This window comes from Ornithodoros turicata, chromosome 10 (genome assembly GCF_037126465.1).
Source record: "Ornithodoros turicata isolate Travis chromosome 10, ASM3712646v1, whole genome shotgun sequence".
Classification (NCBI taxonomy): domain Eukaryota; kingdom Metazoa; phylum Arthropoda; class Arachnida; order Ixodida; family Argasidae; genus Ornithodoros; species Ornithodoros turicata.
Genome location: NC_088210.1, coordinates 9,583,971 through 9,607,929, shown reverse-complemented (window position 1 = coordinate 9,607,929; position 23,959 = coordinate 9,583,971). Strand labels below are relative to the sequence as shown.

The 23,959-nt window shown below is 45.5% G+C and overlaps 1 protein-coding gene across 2 annotated transcripts; it reads right to left on the bottom strand.

Moving 5' to 3' along the window:
• Positions 1–502: 502 nt before the first annotated feature.
• Positions 503–20,051, bottom strand: LOC135370153 (dehydrogenase/reductase SDR family member 7-like). 2 transcript variants are annotated; one of them, XR_010415231.1, is made up of 9 exons: positions 19,657–20,051; positions 17,311–17,460; positions 16,345–16,445; positions 14,478–14,673; positions 10,046–10,092; positions 8,277–8,399; positions 6,471–6,637; positions 6,195–6,341; positions 766–833 (listed from the first exon to the last, which is right to left on the bottom strand). XR_010415231.1 is itself a non-coding variant. In XM_064603847.1 (8 exons), the coding sequence occupies exons 1-8, from the start codon at positions 19,793–19,795 to the stop codon at positions 773–775; spliced, it is 984 nt and encodes a 327-aa protein (XP_064459917.1). In that variant the 5' UTR covers positions 19,796–20,048; the 3' UTR covers positions 503–772. The 2 variants fall into 2 exon arrangements, 1 of the variants encoding a protein (XP_064459917.1); XM_064603847.1 differs by lacking the exon at positions 6,195–6,341 and having other exon boundaries at positions 503–833; positions 19,657–20,048.
• Between the last annotated feature and the right edge of the window lie 3,908 nt (positions 20,052–23,959).

Below are 23,959 nucleotides of genomic sequence, written 5' to 3'. Positions count from 1 at the left end.
ATCTGCCTGTTGGATTCTTCTTGGAAATAAATACAGAAACAAACTATGTATGTTCATGTTGCCCATGCTGAGGCTTATTTCATCATGGGTTTCGTCCACATGTTAGCCTGAGTTTATGTTATCTTATCAATCACAAATGTAAAGCTTTCAGCTCCATGATTTATATCTCTGGCGCAAGTTATATATCCTCCATTGTGTTCTGCACCGTGTTATCCCTTACACCCACCTTCTAAAAATAGGCATTTGGTGCATTGCTTTCGTACAAAGAACGATGAAAAACACTGCATATATTGAGGATTTTTACTGCCTATTTCGAAGATTTTCACTGCACAGTTGCATGCATATTTTGGGGAGCTTTTAGTGCATATTTATCCGCACTCTACTGATGAAGCTACATGAGTACCATAGAGGCTTATGCATTACTACCTGCTCCCCACAATGCAAGCAACAGCAGCTGCTTGGACACTTAGTGAAGCCACCAGAAAAAAAAAAAAAAAGAGACTACAAAAATAGATTATTTATTCTACACTATGCAAGTGTGCTGCATACTACAGAGATCCCATTCAATAAAGAAAGTTCAGAAACAACCCAGCTGAATTACTGAATATTATGGTTTCAAATTGTGTCTGTTGTGACCACGTAATCCTACTTGTCCTTCTCTAGGAAACACTAGCATCAAGTCACCCAGCAAAGACAGCCACCTTCAAAAAGAAATGCTACATTGAAAAAGAGTAATGATATCAGTAACCACAGTCCATGTGTCCTCCTGTCACTAACGTCCCTCTCTTATTTTTGTTATCCGTTGTTTCGTAAAAATTATCTTGATCAGGTACCTGAAACAGACAGACAAAAACACGTTTTATTAGACAGAGCTGAATGGACCTCTTAGAATCGTCGCAAAATCAATCTGGCAGCCTGCATGTAGCCTGGGCTGGCGATGTGTTATGTACAAGGGGCACACAACGATACCGGTCAGATGTTATCATCTTTGTTTCGGTTTTTTATTACCCATGTTAGTGCCGCGAAGCAAACGTGGCTATGAGCAGCGTACAGATGCGGACAGGTGGAGAGAGGACAGCGGGAAGGAGTGAGAGATTAATGCGTCAACCTTTCTAACCACCAAGGACACGGGACTCTGAATGACAAGGACTGGCTTTCAGAACTCACTACAACTGCAGCCTAGCATTATCCGTGTGCAATACACAAGTACATACTCAATTCAACATAGGTGTGGCCCTAGTCATGAGCACGACCTGCTAGATTATAATGACCATGTCAATAGGCACCCCTTCCCAGAGCCGCATTTTTGGAAGGTAGCGGTCGCGCCACTAATCGTCCCAATTATTGCTTCCTCGACTTCTACAATACTTTATACTTCAGCTTACCCTAGTATTTCTGTACAAACAATGGATATTCCACAGAAGATGTTTCATTCTGAGGTTGATTATCATCATCATTCTACGCGTTTTCATAGGAGCTACGAGGGTGGTTCCATAAGTTTCCGGCCCGACCAACTTTTAATAGTCAGAGACGAAACAAGTGTATCACTTTTCGACATAGTCACCCTTAACTTCGATGCACTTTTGACACCTTTCAACCAGCATTGTTATACCCTTGCAGAAATAGTCCGAAGTTTTGTCCGCAAAATGCTGGAAAACTGCCTCTAGCACCTCACTATCCTTTTGAAATCTCCGTCCTATGAGATCCCTCTTCAAGTTTGAGAACAGGAAGTAGTCACTCGGTGCCAAGTCAGGACTGTAGGGTGGGTGGTGGATTTCTTCGAAGCCGCACTCCTTCAGTACAGCCTTGGCAACAGAAGCCGTGTGGACAAGGGCATTGTCCTGGAGCAACCGGACACCTCGACTCAACCTGCCGCGCCTCTTTTCCTTGATGGCGTCTCGCAGTAGGTGCAGGAGTGAAGCATAATAAGTCGTATACACTGTGGTGTTCCTCTCTTTGAAGTCGATGAGGAGGATCCCGTGACAATCCCAAAATACTCTTGCCATGATTTTCTTTGTGGATTGTGTGACCTTGGCTTTTCTTGGGGGTGCTTCTCCTGGTTTGCGCCATTCCAACGACTCCTTTTTCGAAAGGGGATCATGGTAGAGCACCATCGTCTCATCCCCTGTGACAATTGACTTCATTATTTCTTCTTCGTTCTCTTGACAAAGCTCCAAAAACTCTTTGGCACAGACGACGCGCTGTTGCTTTTGAACTGACGAGAGAAGTCGTGGCACCCATCTCGCACTGACCTTTTTCATGTGAAGGCCCTCGCCAATGATGCGTAAAACGGTTGTTTTGGAAAGCCCCAGCCTTTCTGAGATTTCCTTCACTTTCAGACTCCTGTCGCTCAGCATTTCCTCCTCAACAAGAGACAAATTTTCTTGTGTCACCACTTCCACTGGAGGACCATCGCGTGGATCATCTTCAATGGACTCTCGTCCCAGTCGAAACTGCTTAGCCCAGTCTTTTACCGTAGAGACGCTTTACCGACGGAGAGGCTTCCCTGTACACGTTGTCCAGTCGCGCTTTAATTTCTTTAGGCGAAAGTCCCTCTTTTGTCAAGAATTTTATCACAGCATGGTACTCGATTTTTTCCATTTTAACTGAAGAGTGCACCCTGGCTGTTTGAAATGCCGCTCTCCAACCGACAAAAGCATGGAGAGGGTTGAGGGTGGTGCTCCGGCCCTCCAACAGATGGCGCCACGCGTCCTTAATCGCATTTTCAAATTCGCGCGCATTTTCTACCTCGGGCCGAAAACTTATGGAACCACCCTCGTATTGCTGTCGTCTGCTATGATAGTCGTACATACGCCTATGCGCGTTCAGAATTCAAATTTCCATCGACCTATCGTGATGCAAATCTCGCGTGTCCATGAGTATCGCCCCTAGCGGATCGTGCTGACGGGCTCCTCATAGGGGTTGCAGATTATGACATGGTCGTTGTAATCTAGTACGTCATGGTCATGACAAAAATTGGAAGGGACTATCGCATCCAGACATATGGGTAAGGAACAGACACAAGATTGTGTGGCACCACTGGATATTCCATTTTGCCATTTTGTGTGTGTGTGTGCTGTGAAATGCTCTGGCAGTTTTTTCGATCAGCGCAAGCTCTGTAAAAGCAAACAATGACATCCTCATGATGCATCAAATAATTCAACCATTGGGAGGCTCTCTGAAGGCTAAGTCACAAGCTTATCTACTGGTGGTGACAAATAAAAAGTGTATCCAATGTTAGCATGCTGTGCCCAACAATTACTCAGCACACATGAAAAATTTTTCCAGAGATCACTTCCTCTAAAATTACTACGCTTTAAGGTTCACTGTAACTAAATTGACTTAACAATATATCGTGTAGGTAACAAACATACATGTGCACAGAGTAATCTATACACTTTTGTAGGTTGCCATCACGTACCGTATTAGAGGAGTATTGCCAATAATTTCACGTGTTCATTGTGCTTGAAGGATTTTTGATGGTATGCCACATTGGAAGGATTGTGACACTGTAGTACTGAGGAAAAAATTGTTTTTGCGCAGGTCGTACATAGTGGTATTAAAGGGACTATGAAACGATTTTTTTCTTTGTTTCGTTCGAAAGAAGACATTTTTCTGAGTCTAGAACCGAAATTTTACTTTCGTCGCGCGAGCGGATTTCTCGGGAGCGAATTTAAACGGAGCGGCGAAGGGAGGACAGCTGGCGCCGCGCCGTGACGAGCTGCCGAGCGGAGACACAACGGGTAACTTGACGCGACCACGGCCGGCACAGCAACACTTCATCGTGACGTGTTGCCGAGCCGAGGAATCCCGCCAGGAGCATGCGCCGTAGGATCCCGCGTATGCGTTCATCGGGAGTGGAGATCTCCATGACAGCAGCTTTCGCGCGATCGGCAGATTTCGGCAGTGGCGGCAGCCACAGCGCGAGCTCACGGCATTACTTGCCATTGTGCAACACCGGTGACGTAACGGGGAACCGAAGAGCGGTCCGTACAGTTACACCATCGGCAGGGAAATATGCGCGGGAGAGGAGGAACGCGGAAGAGACATTTCCAGCGCGCGCTCCTCGCAGAGTGGAGCGATTTCGTCCGGAAAAATTTGTGGCATATTAGTTTCTCTGCGGGAAGAACAGTTTCCATCGAAAAAAAGTATGGGGGTTCGGGAAATTTCATAGTCCCTTTAAGCCCTTCTATGCGTGTGCCCGTAACGTTCAAACTCAACATCAGAGCTCCAGCCATTCCCACTGGTAGTGATTAGCGAGTGACCTCTCTCACGCTCCGTTGCTGGCAGAAACTCCTGTTGCGGCTCGTTTACTGCTGGGATCTGTCCAAATAGCGTAGATATATTGTTAGCTTTTGTTTGTTGTTAGGTTTTGCGTGATAACCAACGCCGACTTAACGAAATCCTCTTTTTTAACACAGAACTTCCAGTGCTCCTACGCATTCCCTAGATGGCAATGTGTTTTCGCGCTCGATTTAACGCCAAACACATTTAAGCACACGATTTAACACCAAGATAAACTTTACTAAGCCCTAGTAGGCTGGAAAAATTTGTCGATGCTTTCTTAACGCACTTCCAGCTCTGCCTGATAACATCAGCTTCTATTTCCCGAAGCGACATTTCGTCACTGTAAGTACACTGACAGAGGCACCGCCGTCATCAAGTCCGCAAGTCGGCTTCCCCTAACGCATGAGTGCTTTAGGTGAAGCTCGCTTTACAGCGCTGTCGCGCGACTTGCGGGTGGCCAAAAACGAAGACGCGAAAGCGCTACGACACACCTCTTCTACTCAGAGGAATGGAAAATCAACAATCATCACTGCCTATTTTTTTTGCCTCAATATTTTAGTTGGTTGATTTCTTCCGATACGAATTTCAGATGATACCAATGTTTTCCGTCACCCCATGAGAGAAATTCGCGGGTTGGGCAAACAGAGTCCGAAATATCGAGCGACGGAGCTGCACGGCATCCGAAATTTTGGACGTTCTTATACGTCACCTCTATGGAACCCGCGGCCATTCCGCGTCCGAAAAATCGGTCGGCGACTGTATATTCATTTGGTCAGCACTATTTAACGAAGTCTCTGGGCAACTAAAGCCTTCTGCACGTGTCTTTCCCGTTCACCACAAAGAACGGGAGTAAGAGGAGAAACCTTCCCCTCTCCGCTGTCCTCATGCAGGGTTTCGTTGGTTATTGTGGTTCTCACGTACTGTGGGCACACTGTAAAATGAGCGTGTAGACATGTGCACCACCGCCGGTAATTTTTTGGTACGTTGACGCCGTTTCGAAACCTGCGAGACGGCCTCTTCGCACCTGTTTTCGGACACGAAAACGTGCATTGCTGGCCTGTCGCTAAGTCTAACTTGCTTTCGTCGGTGCCGATGACAGCAGGTTACGGTTTTGTGCCAGCTTTACTTGCTTTTGCTCGCCCCGCCAACAGTGGTGAAATGGCCAAGACGACGCTGGTCAAAGCTCCATCGGCGCAAATGTCTACGTGATATGTACCCATGTCTCATTCTTTGCGGCATTCAACGGCAGTGTACTCTCATTCTTTCCGGAATTGTCCGTGCATTCACACGAGCGACATCCTCATGGAATATTCTCGTCGAAGAAAAAGCGAGAATACTGCTCACTAAGGCAAAGTTCCGTCCCGTGTTATGTTGAGCATTCATGCGGTGCGGAATATCAGGAGTGGCGGACTGCGCATTTAGCAGACGCCACTTAGCAGACGCCACTTAGCAGACGCCACTTAGCAGACGCCACTTAGCAGACGCCACTTAGCAGACGCCACTTAGCAGACGCCACTTAGCAGACGACACTTAGCAGACGACACTTAGCAGACGACACTTAGCAGACGACACTGTCAGCATGTTTTCCTGTCATCTCATACGGAACATCTTGTGGCTGTGTAGCAGGATATTCCCCACGGTTAGCAGCGTACGTGAAGACACGACGCCGGGCGCTCACGCTCAGGTGACAGCAGAGAGCTATGACACTTTTCGCCTCTTCCGCTTCTGGGGGAATGTTGTTAGTGTAAATACACGGTGTACATCATGGGTGCCAACCAAGAACCAACCAAGAAACGTCTATGCGCGAGCGCATAGGAGAACTAGGAGAAAGCAGAAGAGTCAATCCAGAGTTACGAAAGTTACAAATGGTCCAAGCAATACTGTGCATAAATTGCGTATTACCTCACGTTATGTGATGAATAAAGCTCGATATGTTGTGCCCTTCAAAGCTTCATATACCTGTTTTATGACAAATAGTTTTTTGTGATATGCACAGCGCCGGTAGTGTTGGTGGCCATCTTTGTTTCGCTTGGCTTGTTCAATTTAACGAAATTCTGTATTTAACGAAACAAAGTGTCAGCATTTACAAATTCGTTATATAGAGGTTCAACTGCTGCTTGGATGGCCCCCACAACCACCACTGCCACTGCCACCCCATTCCCTCAGTGTCAATCACAACCTACCTTCTGAAAATACTTGGTATGTACTGTGCCAGGTACAACAATACAAGGACAGGATTTTGAGATATCCAAACCTCATCCAGTTTGTTAGCAATCGCAACTGCCATGAGGTATGAACATCTTTCTGTTGACAGCAGCTTGGAATCTGGAGTGTCTTCCAAGCCATACATCTGGAATAAAGAAAAGGATAGCAGCTGCTAAAAGGTTTGTTCCAGGAGAGCACTATACAACATTTTTGCAATTTCAAGCAACCATGCGGGCATGAGATGATGATAAGAAATAGAAACATGATACAAGGTTTACTTTCAACCATTTTCTTTTACTACACCTAAATTGCTGGGAAGGAGAGTTCAGGGTTCTTTTATTAGAATTTGGGTTTGCTGACTGTTATTTGTATAAAAAATGCCAAAGTTGGCCAAATTCTGAAGAATTTTCTGTCGAATGCACCACAGCACCAACTGCTACTGTCATTTGAGGAAGAGCATCCACTGACACAAACATACTTTACAGACACACGTCACACGCCCTCGCTTTCCATGATCAATGTGCGCGCGGTTCCGCTGAAGGAAAATTAGCCACATGAAAAAAGGTCCATCGTGGAACAATCGGTACATGTACACAACACCTGCACGCAGAGCCGTAACGACGGGGGTGCGAGAGGGGCAGCCGCCCCCGCAAGACCTGCAAGGTTGGTCGGACAGTATAAAGCAGGAATGAAGAGAATTTGAATTTACGGTCTCGGCAGTGTATAAATGGGCATAGTCTTCTCTTTGTTTACAGGGCTCCTGACGACAGTGAGGGAGAGGGGGGGGCGCTTCAGATTTGCCCTGCCCGACGGCCCTGCCCGCACGCGAATGCTCGTGGCATTTGTCTGTCTCAACCTCAACATTCGGTTCTTGCTATGGACATATACAAAGGGATATACAGTCATGTCTCAATTATCCAGACACCTCGGGAGTTGTCCGTTTTCGTCCGGGTAACGAATTTTCGGATAACCGAACCAAGCAAACTTCCGGGGAAACCCGAAAAATTTGGGAGACCCCTTAATAGCTCCAGAAAAGGAAACAAGTAAAAGATCGTCACTTCAGAATTTCATGCGAAGTGAGCTGCTTGAAATTAATAGGCACGCGTAGTAGGCACGCGTGTGAAATTAGTAGGCACAGAATCTTGGTAACAGCCACGGCACACGCTGCATCACCCTGCTGTTCAAAGAAGAGTAATGTCACGGAAAGTTGGTCCGGCATACATGTTTTTGTCTTTTTGCAAATATCTTTTGGCACAGGCCAAAAGACGATGCTTTCCTTGCAAACAAACAAACAAACGATGCTTTCGGACTGCCTGGACATCGACGTTCGCATGTGGATTGCTTGCGCCCGGTGGGAACGGGACACCTCTTCCGCTTATCGTGTGTCCGCACACACCAAAAGGGTGTGACCTCTGAAGAAAGGGGAGTCAAACAGTATATACAGAATGCCACGGTGAGATGTGACCCTTTTCCTGGAGTACTGCGAATACAGCACATGCCAGGGATAGAGGACGTCGACACTTCTCCGGGTAAGCAAATCAGAGTGACCTTTGTCCTGGAAGACTGTTCCCCATACTTGCTGTCCGGATACGGATAATGAATCCCGGATAACCGAGGCAAAATCCAATGGTAGCAGGTTCGTTCCCGGTGATATAGTCCAGATAACGAGTTTTCCGGATAAGCGAGACATGACCGTGGTTGCGTGTAGAGCCTGCCTGCATACACTCCTCCGTGGTTCGAAATCCGCCACATGAACCATTCGCAAAGCGAACTACGTGAATTACCTGGCCAGGTGTGGACGTGTAAGCTCTCTCCCGAATGCGGGACCTGACGGGGCCAGGAACGACCATGGTCACGTCCATACCTCCTGTCATGGCAGCCTCAATTCTCAGGCATTCGAAGTAACCCTGAAAGGCAATCGGCAAGACACAACACAATGAAGTTCATACTTTTGAGGCTTACGTGTCCTGTCGTTCCTAATTGTGTACGTGGTCTGCCTCAGCCATTTCTCCTTGTTGGCACATACTGCAGAAGTGATTTTTTCAGCGTGAAAAATATTTTCGTGTTTTCGAATAAAGCTGGTTTGAGGACTGATTCGCGAGAACTTAAATTCGCGACACAGGTTTCCGCGAGTGCTTCGCTCTTCCCAATCGTGCCACGGTTATACTACTCGGGCGTATTTCGGCGCGTACTAAGACATACGTCGTTCACGGGGCGGGCGGCGTTCTACGTCAATCCCTTTCTTCTCCTGACAGACATGGGTGGAAAAGCCCTGTACAATGGCCTTTAGGGACCATGCAGAAGGCCATAGTACTAGCCGTGTACAGGTCAGCCAATTCATTTTATCAGTTCTCATTCATTATCACTCAGGGCACTGAACAGTTCAGTTGAGATGACGTACTATCATACAAGCTGGTTTTGAGACGGCGAGGAAAGGCATGTTGCGGCTTCGTGGCATAGTGGTATAGACGTACAGTGCAATGCGTTGGTAGGAGTAACAAAAGCGTGATCAATTTTCATTTCTTTACATCTTGCCTGATGGGATAAAATTATCTTCTGCGGTTTGCTTAAACTACCTACGCTGCATGGAGTAGAAAGGGTCAAGGTAGTCACGGTACAGCGTCGAGCACCACACAATTTTCGCCATTGTGTGGCCAGCGTTATTTGCGGGAACCTAAATTTGATATTTTGGAGGAATGCGCGATAATTCCGTGCGAAAAAAACACTTCTACAGTAAAAGTGCTCTTCAAATCTCCTTGTAAAAACAGCGGTGAGAGCTTCAATTAATGTCAGATGTACTCATGCAGTAAGTTGAGCTCCTAAACATTGTTATACTTCTAGGGACTATCGCAACTGTCCCAGTCGATTCCAGAACTGTAACGCAGTTTCACTTCTCGTTCATCACTGACAGTTACGCCAAATACTGCAAAGGGATTTTTATTCGCGATATATTAATTTTCGCAAAAAAATTGTACTCGCGAATTGACCCCGCGGAAGGAAACGGACCTGGAATCGCGAAATTAAATACTCGCGAATAACTTCCTACATGCGATTCGCGAAAATTGGCACATCGCGAATAAAAATACGTTTGCAGTATCCTACACGAATTAGCGGAGTAGTTTCTGCGGAATTTGATAATGCATGGCAAGAAAAGACACCAGATGTTGAGAGTATGATAGAATTCCCTCTCTACAAATATGAGAGAACGTCATGCCGCCGAGTCCAATCAAAGGGTGCCGTTCTGTGACCAGCAGGCTGACGTCTGCAAGTCACGGGGATCGGTGATCGGCTCATGGAATGTTGGAACGTTGTTTTGGGGTTAACACTGGACGTGTTCGTACAGCCAAGAAGGTAACACAGAGTCAATACTCTCACTCATAAGCATAAAAATTGGGGTGTTTACGTATGGTTTTCCACTTATACTGTAAACATATTTTTATTCGCGAAGTGCGAGGTTCAGATCTATTTCCCACTTTACCAACACACCTGTGTTTTCAAAGAAGGGACCATCTCGGGTTACGCGAGTTGATACAATATTTAGGTAGTGACTCACGTGAAGAGCATGCTTCGATCCTGTGTATGTCGCAGAAAATGGTACACCTAGAGATTGCAAACAATAAAAACATTACACACGACACAAATTCAGTGGTGGTGGCCAGCAGTGAAAAATGCTGTGGCAGGTAATTCCCCTAAGTGGTCATCGAAATACAGCAGACTTCTGTTAAGACGACTTCGATAATACATTTTTCCGCTTAATTCGATCGAATTCGAAGGTCCCGTCAAATGCCCACATGTTTTTATGGATAAAGTTTTATTTCAAATGTGAATGCTGTTTGCATCGTCAAATTCTACCGATGTGTCCGTGACACGACCAACTAGATTATAACGACCGTGTCATAATCTGCAACCCCTATGAGGAGCCCGTCCGCACAATCCGCTAGGGGGCGCTACTCATCGGCACGCGAGATTGCATCACGGTTGGACGATGTAAATTTGAATTCTGAACGCGCAGAAGCTTACGTACGACTACTGTAGCAGACGACAGCAACAGCTCCTATGGAAACGCGTAGAATGATGATGATAATTAACTTTAAAATGAAACAGCTTCCATGGAATATCCACCACTTGTACAGAAATACTAAGGTAAGCTGAAGTACAAAGTTTTGTAGAAGTTTGAGGAAGCAATGACTGGGACAATGAGTAGCGCCACCGTTAACTTCCAAGTGTGGCGCAGGGAAGGGGTGCCATGACATGGTCGTTATAATCTACGAGGGGCGTTCAAGTCAAACCTGGACTTTCTGTCTCCTGAGTGTACAAATGGCTTGCGCTACTTCCTTTTTGTCATTTTCACACGCGACAGGCCTCCGCATTCACCACGTGGTGGTCCAAAGTTTGTGCAAAACAGAAAGCACATGCTGGACAAGATGGCCAACAACGAGGTAAGCGCGCACATCAAACAGCGAATTGTCATGAAGTTTCTCGTGAATTAAGGCGTAAAGTCACCTGAAATTCACAGAAGACTTCAGGCTCAGTATGGCCACGATACACTTAGCCGCAGCAAAGCGTTTGAGTAGCGCAAACGGTTCAGAGACGGCCGTACATCAGTGCAGGACGACCCCACCCGGGGTGGCTCAGAGCCCAGTGTCAGAGTTCCTGGTAACATCCAACTTGTGGAGCGCCTGATCCTCAAGGACCGACGGATAACATGTCTCGATATCAATAGTACATATAGTGCGATCAATAGTGCATATTACTGCCAGGTTCTGAAGGCGCTGAAGCAAAAGCGGCCGGGCCTCATCACCAAAGGAGTCCTCCTCCTACAGGAGAATGCACGCCCGCATACCGCGCATCTCAGACACCCACCTTACAGGAACTTGGCTGGGAGTTGCTGCCACATCCCCCTTACAGTCCAGACCTCGCCCCCAGCGATTTCCATCTCTTCGGGCCTCTGAAGGCGTTTCTTGGGGGCCGCCACTTCAGCTGCGACGATGAGGTTAACAATGCAGTCCGATCATGGCTGCTATGCGCCGGTAAGGATTTCTACGCTGCTGGCTTCCGAGCCCTCGTGAAACGCTGGGACAAGTGCATTAGCGAAGCTGGAGATTACGTTGGAAAATAAAACTAATTTCTCGCCTAGAAGTTCATTTTACTTTTCCGAAAAATGAAAAGTCCCGGTTTGACTTGAACACCCCTCGTAGTAGGCCGTGGTCCGCTATCCAGGCGCCTGCATTGCACCACAGATAGCAACAGAGAAGTTTGCCGCCTTTGCGCAAGTAAGCGATTACATTGGTGGTTCTTCAGACAGCTTCGCAAGTTTGCGCAGAACCATCACACCATCTCTTACGTACGCAAAAGCAATAGTGTACGAGGCACCAAAAGTCAATCCATTTGGCGGCTGTGGCAGTTCTGGGTTCTGACGAGTCCCAGGCGAGGAGGAAACGTCTCCTTGTTCATTTTCGCTCATCGTTTTTTGTGTCACCAGGGTTTTGTTCGGAATCTGTCGGTGCAAGAAGAGTTCGATGTACAACATGCACTCTGAGAGGTTCGATGACATCGTGGAAGTGGACAACAACGTTATCGGATGCCAATATTGTCAACAACACTCCTGCCACCCGCGAGATGGCAGAAACGAAACTGTAGACAATTTCGCTGTGAGCGACCAAGTGCGGTCAACGTTGAAGTGGGACTCGACGCTCTGGAACTCTATTTGTCTTATGACAACACCGATAGGGTGTTACATCACACCAACGCTCTACACAGCAGTTTCAGATTAGCAGCAGATTAACAGTGGGATTCGGGTGAGGCCAATGAGGCTTTCGGCCTCATTGGCCTCACCCGAATCCCACTTTCCAAAACGGTGAACTGAATCTTTTGAATCCGCCAACCACGTTTGTTTGTTTCTTTTTAAAACTGGCGCCTCCAGAGTCTGCCGAAAGCCTCATTCGGGTGAGGCCAGTGAGGTTTTTTGGCACTCTGGAAGCGCCAGTTTTAAAAAGAAACAAACGAACGTGGTTGGCAGATTCGAAAGATTCAGTTCACTGCTTTGGACAGTGGGATTCGGGTGAGGCCAATGAGGCTTTCGCCAGACTCTGGAGGCACCAGTTTTAAAAAAAAACAAATGAACGTGGCAGGTGGATTCGAAAGATTCGATTAGCCGTTTTAGACACTGGGATGAGGATTCATGAATCTCGAATCTCCGCCTAGGATTCGAGGATTCGGTTGGCCCATCCCTAGAAAAAAAGTTTTATTCCTTCCAAAGCACGAGCAGGTCTAATGAAGCTGTGACATGAAAAGATGCCGGGTGGTGTCAGCAGTGTGTTGCTTTCAGTGCTCTCTTGCATCACAAAGGTGAAGCACTCGCTTTATAATAAATTTCTTTGAATAAAATCTGCACCGTTTTGGAATGAGATATTTCGTACACATGTTGCTGATATTAAAAAGGTTACAGATCATAGGTGGGGAAGTTACTTTTATTTTGAAGTGCACTACCGTTACTCACTACTTTTTCGAAAAGTAACGCGTTACGTTATTCGTTACTGTTGCGGTAGTAGGTAACGCGTTACTAACGCCGTTACTTCTGATAAGTAATGCCGTTACTTTTGCATTACTTCACCAGTTGTCCTAATAATATGTACCATTTTTGGTTGAGTCACATAAGTGCATTCCGCAAATCAATACAAGCAATGTTGGGCACAAACAAGGGTCACGCATGAACACAACTTACATGTACGATTTATTGCAACGCAGAAGTAGTTGATGTTCAAAATTTTCATCGGTGAGCTTCGCCCGTTGGGCTGAGAGGACGCCTACTGACCAGTGTGTGCTCCTTGTCAAGGTTGATAGAGACGGTGACCTTTTATCTCATACAGTACAAATCCAAACAGCCAATTCCTTGGCTTGTTCAGAGGGTAGAGGCTATTTTTCTGCCGCTTTTGCCCCATTCGTCCGAAAAATACCAGAGGGAGTGAAAAACAGAGGTGGTAAACAAAGGTGACACCTCAACAAGGTAGGTCAACAACCCTTCTTTTGCGTTCTTCGTGGGTGTCGATGTGACCTTCTTGTCATTGTTGAAGATGAATAGAAAAAATCGGGGATTTTCCCGGATTCTGCAGGCACGGTCCTCGCTCAAGCTTTCAAGTTCCCGACCACGCAGTAACGCATAACGCCGTTACGCGTTAGTTGTTAAAAATGTAATGACGTTACGTTACTCATTACTTTTCTCCCAAATGTAATGCGTTACCATATTTCACTACTCGAATGTAACGCGTTAACAGTAACGCACTACTTTGTAACGCGTTACTCCCCACCTATGTTACAGATATAGCACAACCTTTGTGGTGATTTTGTTGCGGAGTCCCACTTGAAGGGGACTTATTAAAAAGCCGCCATCATATTTGGCCCAATTAGGTCATTTTGTGTGGAATGGGTCAAGTACCAAAGCACGACATTATATGGAGCAACATGTTCCCCACAGGGAATCTTTGGACACCTTTATAGTGCATTGCAATGTGGTTCATATGCTGTAAGCAACTTGTGGAGCAAGACAGAAATGCTTATGTATTCAGTACAGCTAACGTGAAAGAAGCTTTTCGAGAGACAGGGCATTATAACTAGAGCCCGAAGTTTCCGGAAAATTTTTTATTCTAAATTGGGGGGTAAAATTCGGGTAAATAAACATGTGCTCTAAGTTCGCACAGATTCGGGTGGAAAAACTTTCAGCGTGCTAAATTCGGGGAGAAATCAGGCTCAGTTACTCAAACTAACTGTACTGGTTTGGTACAGACAGTTATGTAACTGCATTTGCTCCCAAACAAGTTAGTGTGCATTCCTACAGACGTCTCAGTGAGGGAAATTTGCTGGGTAAAAATCTGGTTTCACCCTAAGGAGCCAACCTTCAATACGGGGTGCAAATTCGAGAAAGGATCAGGTTAAACCATAAAACTTTTGGCTCTGATTATAACACCACCAATGGGAATGAAACATACCTAACTTTCCAGCCGCACTACTGTTCACCACGACATGACCGCGGACACCTGCAGCCTCGAAGTGTTTCAGGACGTGCCGTGTAAGAGAAATTGATCCAAAAACATTGATATCAAACATTTCTTTGTCTGTCGAGATATCGATTTCTCCAAATGCAGCCCTTTGTGATCTCCCAGCATTGTTCACAAGGACGTCGATCTGAAACAAAAACCCATTTCAGTTTCACTGCAAGTGATGCGCATTTTCTCTGGAAGCTTATATATCTGGTTCATATTATTGGTTTAGGACAATCAATTCCACGTCAGATGGCCAAGTGCTATGGTGCAGCGAAGCCGACTGGAAGCTGTCGACCAACAAACTGCTTAAAGGGACAGTCTCGTGCAGCCGGGGCGATTCGAAAAATTAGCTAAAACTGTCTTCACGAGCACAACAGCAGACGACAAAACCTGCGCTTCACACTTGTGCAACATTACGCCTGACGTCGGCCCGCGGGTAAGTTGCTGTTGTCATGGCATTGCAACCTGCAGAAGGACTCTGGGTTGAGTCATCTTTGACTCAACCCTTTGCTCTTGAAATGGCGACACTCAGACACATATATCCGTGAGCGGAGAATGTAGCCCATGCATTAACTGGGGGGTCTCCAATAATGTGGCGCAAAATCGGGTTAGTGGAAGCTAGGTCACCTGTTTCCTTTCTGCGAGTATTTGATGTGGTTTTTAAATAAACACGCAGTAAATTTGCGGTATTCAATTTTTAACAAAGGGCAATCGAATGGTACACTTTATGAGAGGGGCGAGAGGGAACGTGACCGTCCCTTTAACAGCTTGGAAGGTGATGCCACGCATCCTGTGCTTGTGGCATGCATGGTTTCAATCCCAGCTGATTTTCATGCTATCGATGTCTTAAAGTATGTACTCTCTTCCAAGATTTTTAATAGGATGGCTTTAAAAAATGACTTGCTCAGCTTCTGATGTCTCGCATTTCGTTAATTTCTTAGGCTATTTGAGGCCTTGTATGTGATTGTCCCTTCTATGTTGTTCAAGCCTCAGAACATCAGTTCTCTTATGTTCAACATTTGCTGCTTGCGTCGATCCCTGTCGTATGAATGTGTGTATGAGTGTGCAAAAATGTAAGAGTGAAAGGAGGATGAGTGAGAGAGAGTGACTGGTTTGTCCCTTCAGATGACGCACCCTGGAAGTCGCTGAGAAGGCGTGTTAGCTTAGTTCAATAGGTAGAGCCCTGGGCCGGTAATCCAGAAGATGTGGGTTCGAGTCCTACAGCTGGCTAACCTTTTCAGTGACTTTCATCACCAATTAAAGAGTTTACGAATGATTAGGTGATCAGTCATCTAGTAGTTGCATTCTCTACCCAAGGACCGTCTAGTTGCACAGTGCTGGACAAAAGTTTACGGAGCACGCACCGGCACATTCCTACTTCATAGTGAGACGCTAGCAGCAAAGGAGACCGTACGGACTTAGACATGTGCCTAGGTAACCCAGTTACCCGTTTGCAAGTCCATACGGTAACATTTTCTGCTAGTGTATCACTCTGAAGAACGAATCCACTGGTGTGTGTTCCGAAAACTTTTGTCCAGCACTGTCCCAACTCACTTGCAAAAACAGGAACTCTGTCGCTCTCGTAGCATTTTTTTACCCTAATGGATTTTTTTATGAAAAGGCTACGTAATAAAGTGTAACACCCCGGACACATTTTTTCAGTGCAGTAAGAAACTGTGCTCACAGATAACACACCAAACTCTGCCTGGTGTACAAACAGCACCAGGCCATACAAAGAGCCCAACCAGACTGCCATTTTGACATCCCTGCTACAAGGGGGCCAGAAAAATCCGTGACACCAACGTGGTCGTACCTTCCCGTAGTGGGTCAAGACCTTTTGCAGCTGGGCTTCGTGAGATGTGAAGTCTGATATATCAAATGGTACCGTAATGACTTCAGCATCTGCTCGTATATCTGGAAGGGATGGAGAGGACACTTTGTTTACGTGATGCCCGCTTCAGAATGCTGTGATACAGTATCAAAAGTGTTTCCTCACCTTTTAGGAAAAATGGCCCCTGAAAAAAGTTTCAGCATGAACAACCTACCTAACCTAACTTCTAACAACTTTTACAGGTTTTATGCACAATATGATAGACAAAATGCTCAGACAGGCATGTCTTCTACGTTGTAATTAGAGCCTGAAGTTTTCGGGAAATATTTTTCTCCAAATTCAGGGGGTAAAAATCGGAGAAATATACATGTTCTCTAAATGCAAATTCGGGTGGAAAAATTCAGGTGGAAGTATGCTAAATTCGGGGAGAAATCAGGCTCTACTACTGACAAATTGTACTGGTTTGGTACAAACGGCGATGTAATTGTGTTTACTGCCAAACAAACTAGTGTTCGTTCCTACAGATGTTCCGGTGAGGGCAATTGGCCAGGTAACAATTGGGTTTCACCCTAAAGTGGCAACCTTAAATTCGGGGTGCAAATTCGGGGAAGAATCGGGTTAAACCCTAAAACTTCAGGCTCTAGTTGTAATTTATGTCATGCAGATGCATGAGGATTTTTTTTAGATATCAAGCAATTTTGAATCCCTTTGGAGTGGTCTATGATTAGGAATAATGCGCGCCAGAAACCCCGAACATGTGCACATATCGTCATCACACGTGACAAATCCCAGATTATTTTAAAGTTTTACACGTGTCCATGTCTTTTACATATCGAAGCCATAACCTATAGTATTTGTAACCTGTTTAAGCAAGAGAAGCTTGTGGAACAGTGTAACTAATGTTACACATGCGCAGAAAGGTAACAGACAGAGAAGAAAAGTGCTTACCACAACAACGATCTTTCACTGCAGCTAGGTTGTTGCTGTTGGTGCCTGAAAGCGCAAGGCGGGCACCAGCACGTGCTAGTTCGTATGCCAGATACTCTCCTATCCCACTTGAGGCACCTGTGATCCATACCACTTTGCGCTTCAAAGACCCTGTAACAGTTATTGGGACTTTGCAGCACGGAAAGGTAACGCAAGTATTTTCTTTACCGTTTTCATTTCTGTTACTGCTATATTTTCGTTTTCATTATCCGTTTCTGATGCCAGCTTTTCAATTTTGCTTCCGTTACTGTAATGGTAACCGTTACGGTAACGGGACGGCTGTTACAGAGCTGCGGGAGAGCAACACGTCCGGCTCTGTCAGCACAAGTGTCTGTTTGCTCAAGTGCTGCTTCAGTGACCCTGCACAAGCAATTTTACGTCGTTTTCATTTCTGTTACTGCTATATTTTCGTTTTCATTATCAGTTTCTGATGCCAGCTTTTCAATTTTGCTTCCGTTACTGTAATGGTGACCGTTACGGTAACGGGACGGCTGTTACAGAGCTGCGGGAGAGCAGCCCGTCTGGCTCTGTCAGCACAAGTGTCTGTTTGCTCAAGTGCTGCTTCAGTGACCCTGCACAAGCAATTTTACGTCGTTTTCATTTCTGTTACTGCTATATTTTCGTTTTCATTATCAGTTTCTGATGCCAGCTTTTCAATTTTGCTTCCGTTACTGTAATGGTAACCGTTACGGTAACGGGACGGCTGTTACAGAGCTGCGGGAGAGCAACACGTCCGGCTCTGTCAGCACAAGTGTCTGTTTGCTCAAGTGCTGCTTCAGTGACCCTGCACAAGCAATTTTACGTCGTTTTCATTTCTGTTACTGCTATATTTTCGTTTTCATTATCAGTTTCTGATGCCAGCTTTTCAATTTTGCTTCCGTTACTGTAATGGTGACCGTTACGGTAACGGGACGGCTGTTACAGAGCTGCGGGAGAGCAGCCCGTCTGGCTCTGTCAGCACAAGTGTCTGTTTGCTCAAGTGCTGCTTCAGTGACCCTGCACAAGCAATTTTACGTCGTTTTCATTTCTGTTACTGCTATATTTTCGTTTTCATTATCAGTTTCTGATGCCAGCTTTTCAATTTTGCTTCCGTTACTGTAATGGTAACCGTTACGGTAACGGGACGGCTGTTACAGAGCTGCGGGAGAGCAGCCCGTCCGGCTCTGTCAGCACCGTGTTTTGCTCAAGTGCTGCTTCAGTGACCCTGCACAAGTAATTTTACCTCGTTGGGTTGCACAGATCTTGCAAGATTCTTTAAAAAAATGTAGGAACATGTCTTTTGTCGAGACATGTCAGTTTTTTGCCTTCAGTCACTCCGAGTGCAGCAACCAAGGTTGGCATAACCTTCATCCAAAGCCAGAATATGCGGATGCTCTCAGTAGCAAACCATATACTGCCATATAGCCACGGTGAAACGAAGAAAAAATAAACAAAAATCGTAGGCTGTCATCCTCGTGCTATGGTGGAGTAGAGTGTGTGGATTCTACGTTGTGCAAGTCTCATGACTTCAGGTCATGTATAGGTAACATCACTTGTAGGTAAGTGAGTGATGCGCCCTCGATATCCAATATTACGATTTGTTTCCATGCTCTCGTGCAGTGTTTACAGCTTTGCAGGGAATGGAGTCATCAAAATACAAAAATAAAATGGGAAGTCACTGAAATGTCATCACACGACAGTTATAGCCATTACCCGAATTCAATACTGGACGATAATTTTCGTTTCCGTTTCTGGTAGTGAAGGAGAGTGGAATAAATTTTTGTTTCTGTTGGCGTTACCATCTCCAAATTTCGGTAACATAAGTTTTTTATTTCACAAGTTTCATAATTCAGTGCAACTTTATTTTCAGCTTTTACTTTGCAAATTATGAAAGTAAAGTTGCGGATTATGTGAGATGCTCCAAGTATATGTACCACTGCAAAGCATTGCTGTGCAATGTTACAACATGTAACTGTATGCAACAATGTTACAAGAAAAAGGAACATGGAAGCAGAACCACCTACCACTGCATTCACTGCAGCGCGTGGTAAAAATCTGTACCTTTGCAGAACTACTCCAGTGCAAATTACTTGCCACCAAAGGGCTTTTACAGTAATCTTCCGATGCCCAGTTGCTGTGGCCTCTGTGTAGACGGCAACAGCAACTTGTAAACAACATGGTACAAGGGTCATTCTGCAAGGGTGCAGTCCTTCTGTCCTAAACTTCTGCTCTTGCTCTAAACGACAGCTCACGGCGTCACTCGCAAACTCCCAGAGATGTTCTTATGAGGTGAACGAAACCATTTCCAATCCATATAATGCTGCTTACCAATTGATTTACCAAACAACGAATTGAATAGCACGGTGAGGTCAGCGTCGGCGAACTTAAACCATGCTAGTAACGTAAAAAGTGCAGTTGCAGTAGCCCCGGCAGTCAGAGTGAAGTCAAGCGGTAGGAGGAACACCATGATATCAGAGAAGCCACCGCACTGTTAGTAACTTTCCTGCCGAAATAGACTGTCCCCAGACGAGGAAAAACCGGCGATATCTAAGCGCACGACGTCATTTTTGTCGCCGGCGGCATTGGGTAATTTTCGTTCATATTCATAATAATTTTGCTACGGTGGCGCCCCTCTGGTCAGTGGACCGTGAACGGTGGTGGTGGTGGTGATGGTGAAAGGGCTTGCCGTTGTCGGCCTCACGTATGTGGGCAACGTCCGTGGACCGTGAACGCGAATCATGAAGACCGCGGATTGACCAATCGGCGCCAGTTCGCCCAAGTGTTCGCACGGGATTCGCGAAGTTTTCAACCGTTTCCGGCACGGGAGACCGTTTCCGGCACCGATTCCAGGTGCAAAGAGGGTGAGTATAGTGAGTAGGCGAGGGGCAGTAGACGGTAGAGAGCGTGGCGGTGGCGTAGGAGAGAACACGTGGGCTGTCGTTTTTTCTTCTTTTTTCTTCTTCTTCTTTTTGTTAGCGTGACAGCGAGAGTTGCGGTTTGCGCACGTGTGCTCGCGGTTGCGTTTCCCGGCTTTGGCATTGTTTTGGCATACGGTTGATGAAGAAATCCTGCTACGAGTCAGAGACAGCATCATACATACATGCGCAAGAGCACTGCAAACGTTTTGTTTATTACTATCGTGATATTAACAAGATGGAAAATGCACTGAATCGGCTCGCGGAATGTCAAGCAGAACTGCAGGACGGCACGTCCGCACGTCCAGATCGAACGGTCTGACTGTAAGAGGTTCTCCTACAAAGGGCTGCTCCAATCAGGGAAAACAAAATTAGAAACATTGGCCTAAGTCTTTTCGATCAAACTTTATAAAAAGATATGAGCAAAGACTAGAGCACACTGAACGTCACGGTGCCGAAATGGATCAAAGGCTACCGAAATGAGACTGACGTACCATGTACCTGGTCCAGTAATTTGATGTATAACTTCAATTTTCCTAATAAACTTTCTTCCTGATTTCCTAATAAACAGGCTGTCAGTATAATGGCATGTGTATTCCACTGCAGTGATTTATCCAGACTGCCCTACACCCCCAAATGTTTGGAGACATCCCCTAACTTTTCCCTAGTTTAAATGCTGGGCAGAATGACAGCTGAGCCTCAAGAGGACGTTGAAATACCCTTGAATTTTTGTTCCCAAATTTTGTGGGAAGGTTGTCCCTTCTATGTTGTTCCAGCCTCAGAACATCAGTTCTTTCATGACTTTATATGTCATTTTATTTTTCAGCAAATATGCTCAACGTAGAGCATAAACTTTGGTTTTATTCCAGTTAGGAAAATCGCTAATCCTCACAGCGAAGGGAAATTGAAGCAGCCAGCTGTCTCAGCATGCGGGCATGCTGAGACATTCTGGGAGCCATTCCATCCCAACCTTGCTCAATTAACATTTGCTGTGGTCGATCATTAATGACAGCTTGACAGCAGTGTTTTTTGTGAAAAACTCCCATGTTTTTATGAGTTGAATGGAACTATTTCAACTCTATAACTTTGCTTACCAACTGATTTACCAAGAATTAACAGCATCTAGTAAGGTCATCGTCGATGGGAGACCATTCCCTTTTTCACAAGCGCTGGTTAACTTTTAACTGAGATTAAGGGCGCTGCTTAAACTTTGATGTTTGCACGCTCAATTCACTTTTGCAAGCATTGGTGATGTGATGAACTGTTCGATCACTGGCTATATGTAATTATACCCTAGGACTACTATACCTCTACGTGACTGTTCGGTTTAAATGGTAACCGGTGTTTGTGGAACCCGGCCAAATTTACGTGCTTTCAGCATAAGGAAGAAGGTATACGCGCAAGCGTTTTCTGACAAGGGGATATACTGACATAGAAACTGAGATTTTGTAATGCGCTCCTCCTTTTCTTTTTTCCAGTTCCAGGTTTATTTCTTGTCATTCTTTGGAGACGCACCCTCGCAGGACACACCAAACATTTTCCCATTGGGGTACGTGCCGCTAACCCCCCTTGACCTCACCGGAGCATCCAAGAGGCACCCTTCCAGAAGCAAGAAGCCACTTTAGGACAGAAAGAAAAAGAGAAAAGAGAGAGATTATAAAGAATATAGGAAAAGGGGCGCAAATTTCCTACTTGCTCCCTCAGAGGCAAAAGGTAGACGCTGTCACTGGTGTAAAGCAGTGTTGCGGAATGGGTTGATCCATTATATTCTAATTCCATTCCTTTTAATTCCTCGGAATGAAGATACGAGGCTCATTCTCATTCCACCCAAGAAAAGGAGATTCCCATCCCCACTCTGGGGCTAAATTAAGTGATGCACTATAAGTTGTTGACTGGTGCACTGATCAGTGCAAAAAAAAGAAACATGTAACGGGATACTAGATATCCCACGAACATATATTGTAACTATGATGTCCAATGTTGTCTTCTCCTCTCTGAAACCGTCTCAATGACACTTGCACTAAATTCTTCGAATGTAGGCTTCCTTTAGTTACATTCAGACAAGTGCAACACTTAAAAACGTATCCCACGTTGGCGTGGCGTATCCTGGAATCTTCTCAGAAGGGAGTCTTGTGATGCAAAAGAACAACAAAAAACTGACTGACCAGTGTCAATGTGCACAGCATCACTTCATCGACATCCCATGAGCACCACACTTATTATCCTGTCACACGGAAAATTGAACGTCATTCCCAGCGAATAACATTCGTTCAGTGTCACCAAATGGCATTTCATGAAACTGGCATTCGCTCGAACGAGTTTGTGGAGACGATGCGCTTTTTCCCCCGGCAGACAGGCAGCAAAAACGAAAAGGAACGAAGTTTATTGCCGAATAAGTGTTTCCTCGTTTCTTTATTTCTCAAATTAAAAACCAGAGTCATTCCACAATTTTCAGCAAATATTCTTGTTCCCATCAACTGGTTGAGTGGCAAGCTGATTTCTGACACCATTAACACGGTCAAACCATTCCACCGGTGATCATCGTCGCCATTAGTGCACGACATTTTTCTTTGCCGTGTGGCTCTATCCTGCTCTAGCAAGTTACATTAAATGTGGCCGTCATTAGTTGGGGTGACATTCACTTTGCTGCGTGATAAGGGTATTACACTTTACTCATTACCATAGATTGAGAAGTTACCCGTCAAAAAGAACTCGTTACAAGTTAAGTTACCGTGTGCAAAATGTAACTAAGTTAATAACGAAGTTCCTCAGCATGAAATCTAACTCGCAGTTACTGAGTTACTTAAAAAAGAGAACAAGTTACTTCCAAGTTACTTCGGACACAAAATAGCATTACGCAGGTGCAGCGCGCGTGAGCAGTTGAGTTAGACCTTGAGTTGCCTGCGGAGGAGTGCAGGCAAATGACGTCATAGTGTTCAACAGCGCCAAAATTTGGTAGAATTGAACTACGCTCAAAGCTACAGGTGAACAAGGTCACGCCCGAAAGCCACGGTCTTGAGGGGATTACGACATGGTCCCTGAAAGGGACGCGACCCTCGGTCCTACTTTTCGTTCAATGGGAAACAGCGAACAAATGCCCGTTCGTGGAACCTAGCCGTCCTTCCGATTTGTTTCGATTTTAATTTTCGATTCGATTTTCGATTTTTTTGCGAGTTTCTGTCTGTCTATCCGAACGCTTTGCTTCTTACCCCCTCTGGGCGCATAATGCTTTAGCTTCATTTCAATGGCAGCAGTTCTTACTTCCTGAATATAATACTGTCACTGATTGAATATCACGTTCTGTGGCATAAAATACCATGAAAGAACTGGAGAGAAAGCAAGAAAATAAGTGGACGTGAGTGAAAAGCGAGTTAAAAGTAACTTGGAACTTAACTTAAGTTACTTCGGTAAAGTTACCTGAAAAAGGAACGAGTTCCTCTGAAAGTTACCACGGCGCAAAAGTACCGAGTTAAGTTACAAGTTACCAAAAAACTAGTTACAGTAACGAGTTACGTCGAACTCTGCTGATTACATCTTTCGGGAGGGGGGCTAAAGCTTCATAATTCCCACCCTACCTCACTCTGCACCTCTTGCTACAGCACTGCACACTTTGCTTTGACTTACCAGCTTGGGCCCATTCCAACGGCTCCACACCTGAACCCGCCCGAGCTCCAAGAATTTCTAGGTTTCCTGACTCAGGCCCGGCCTAAGCCCGA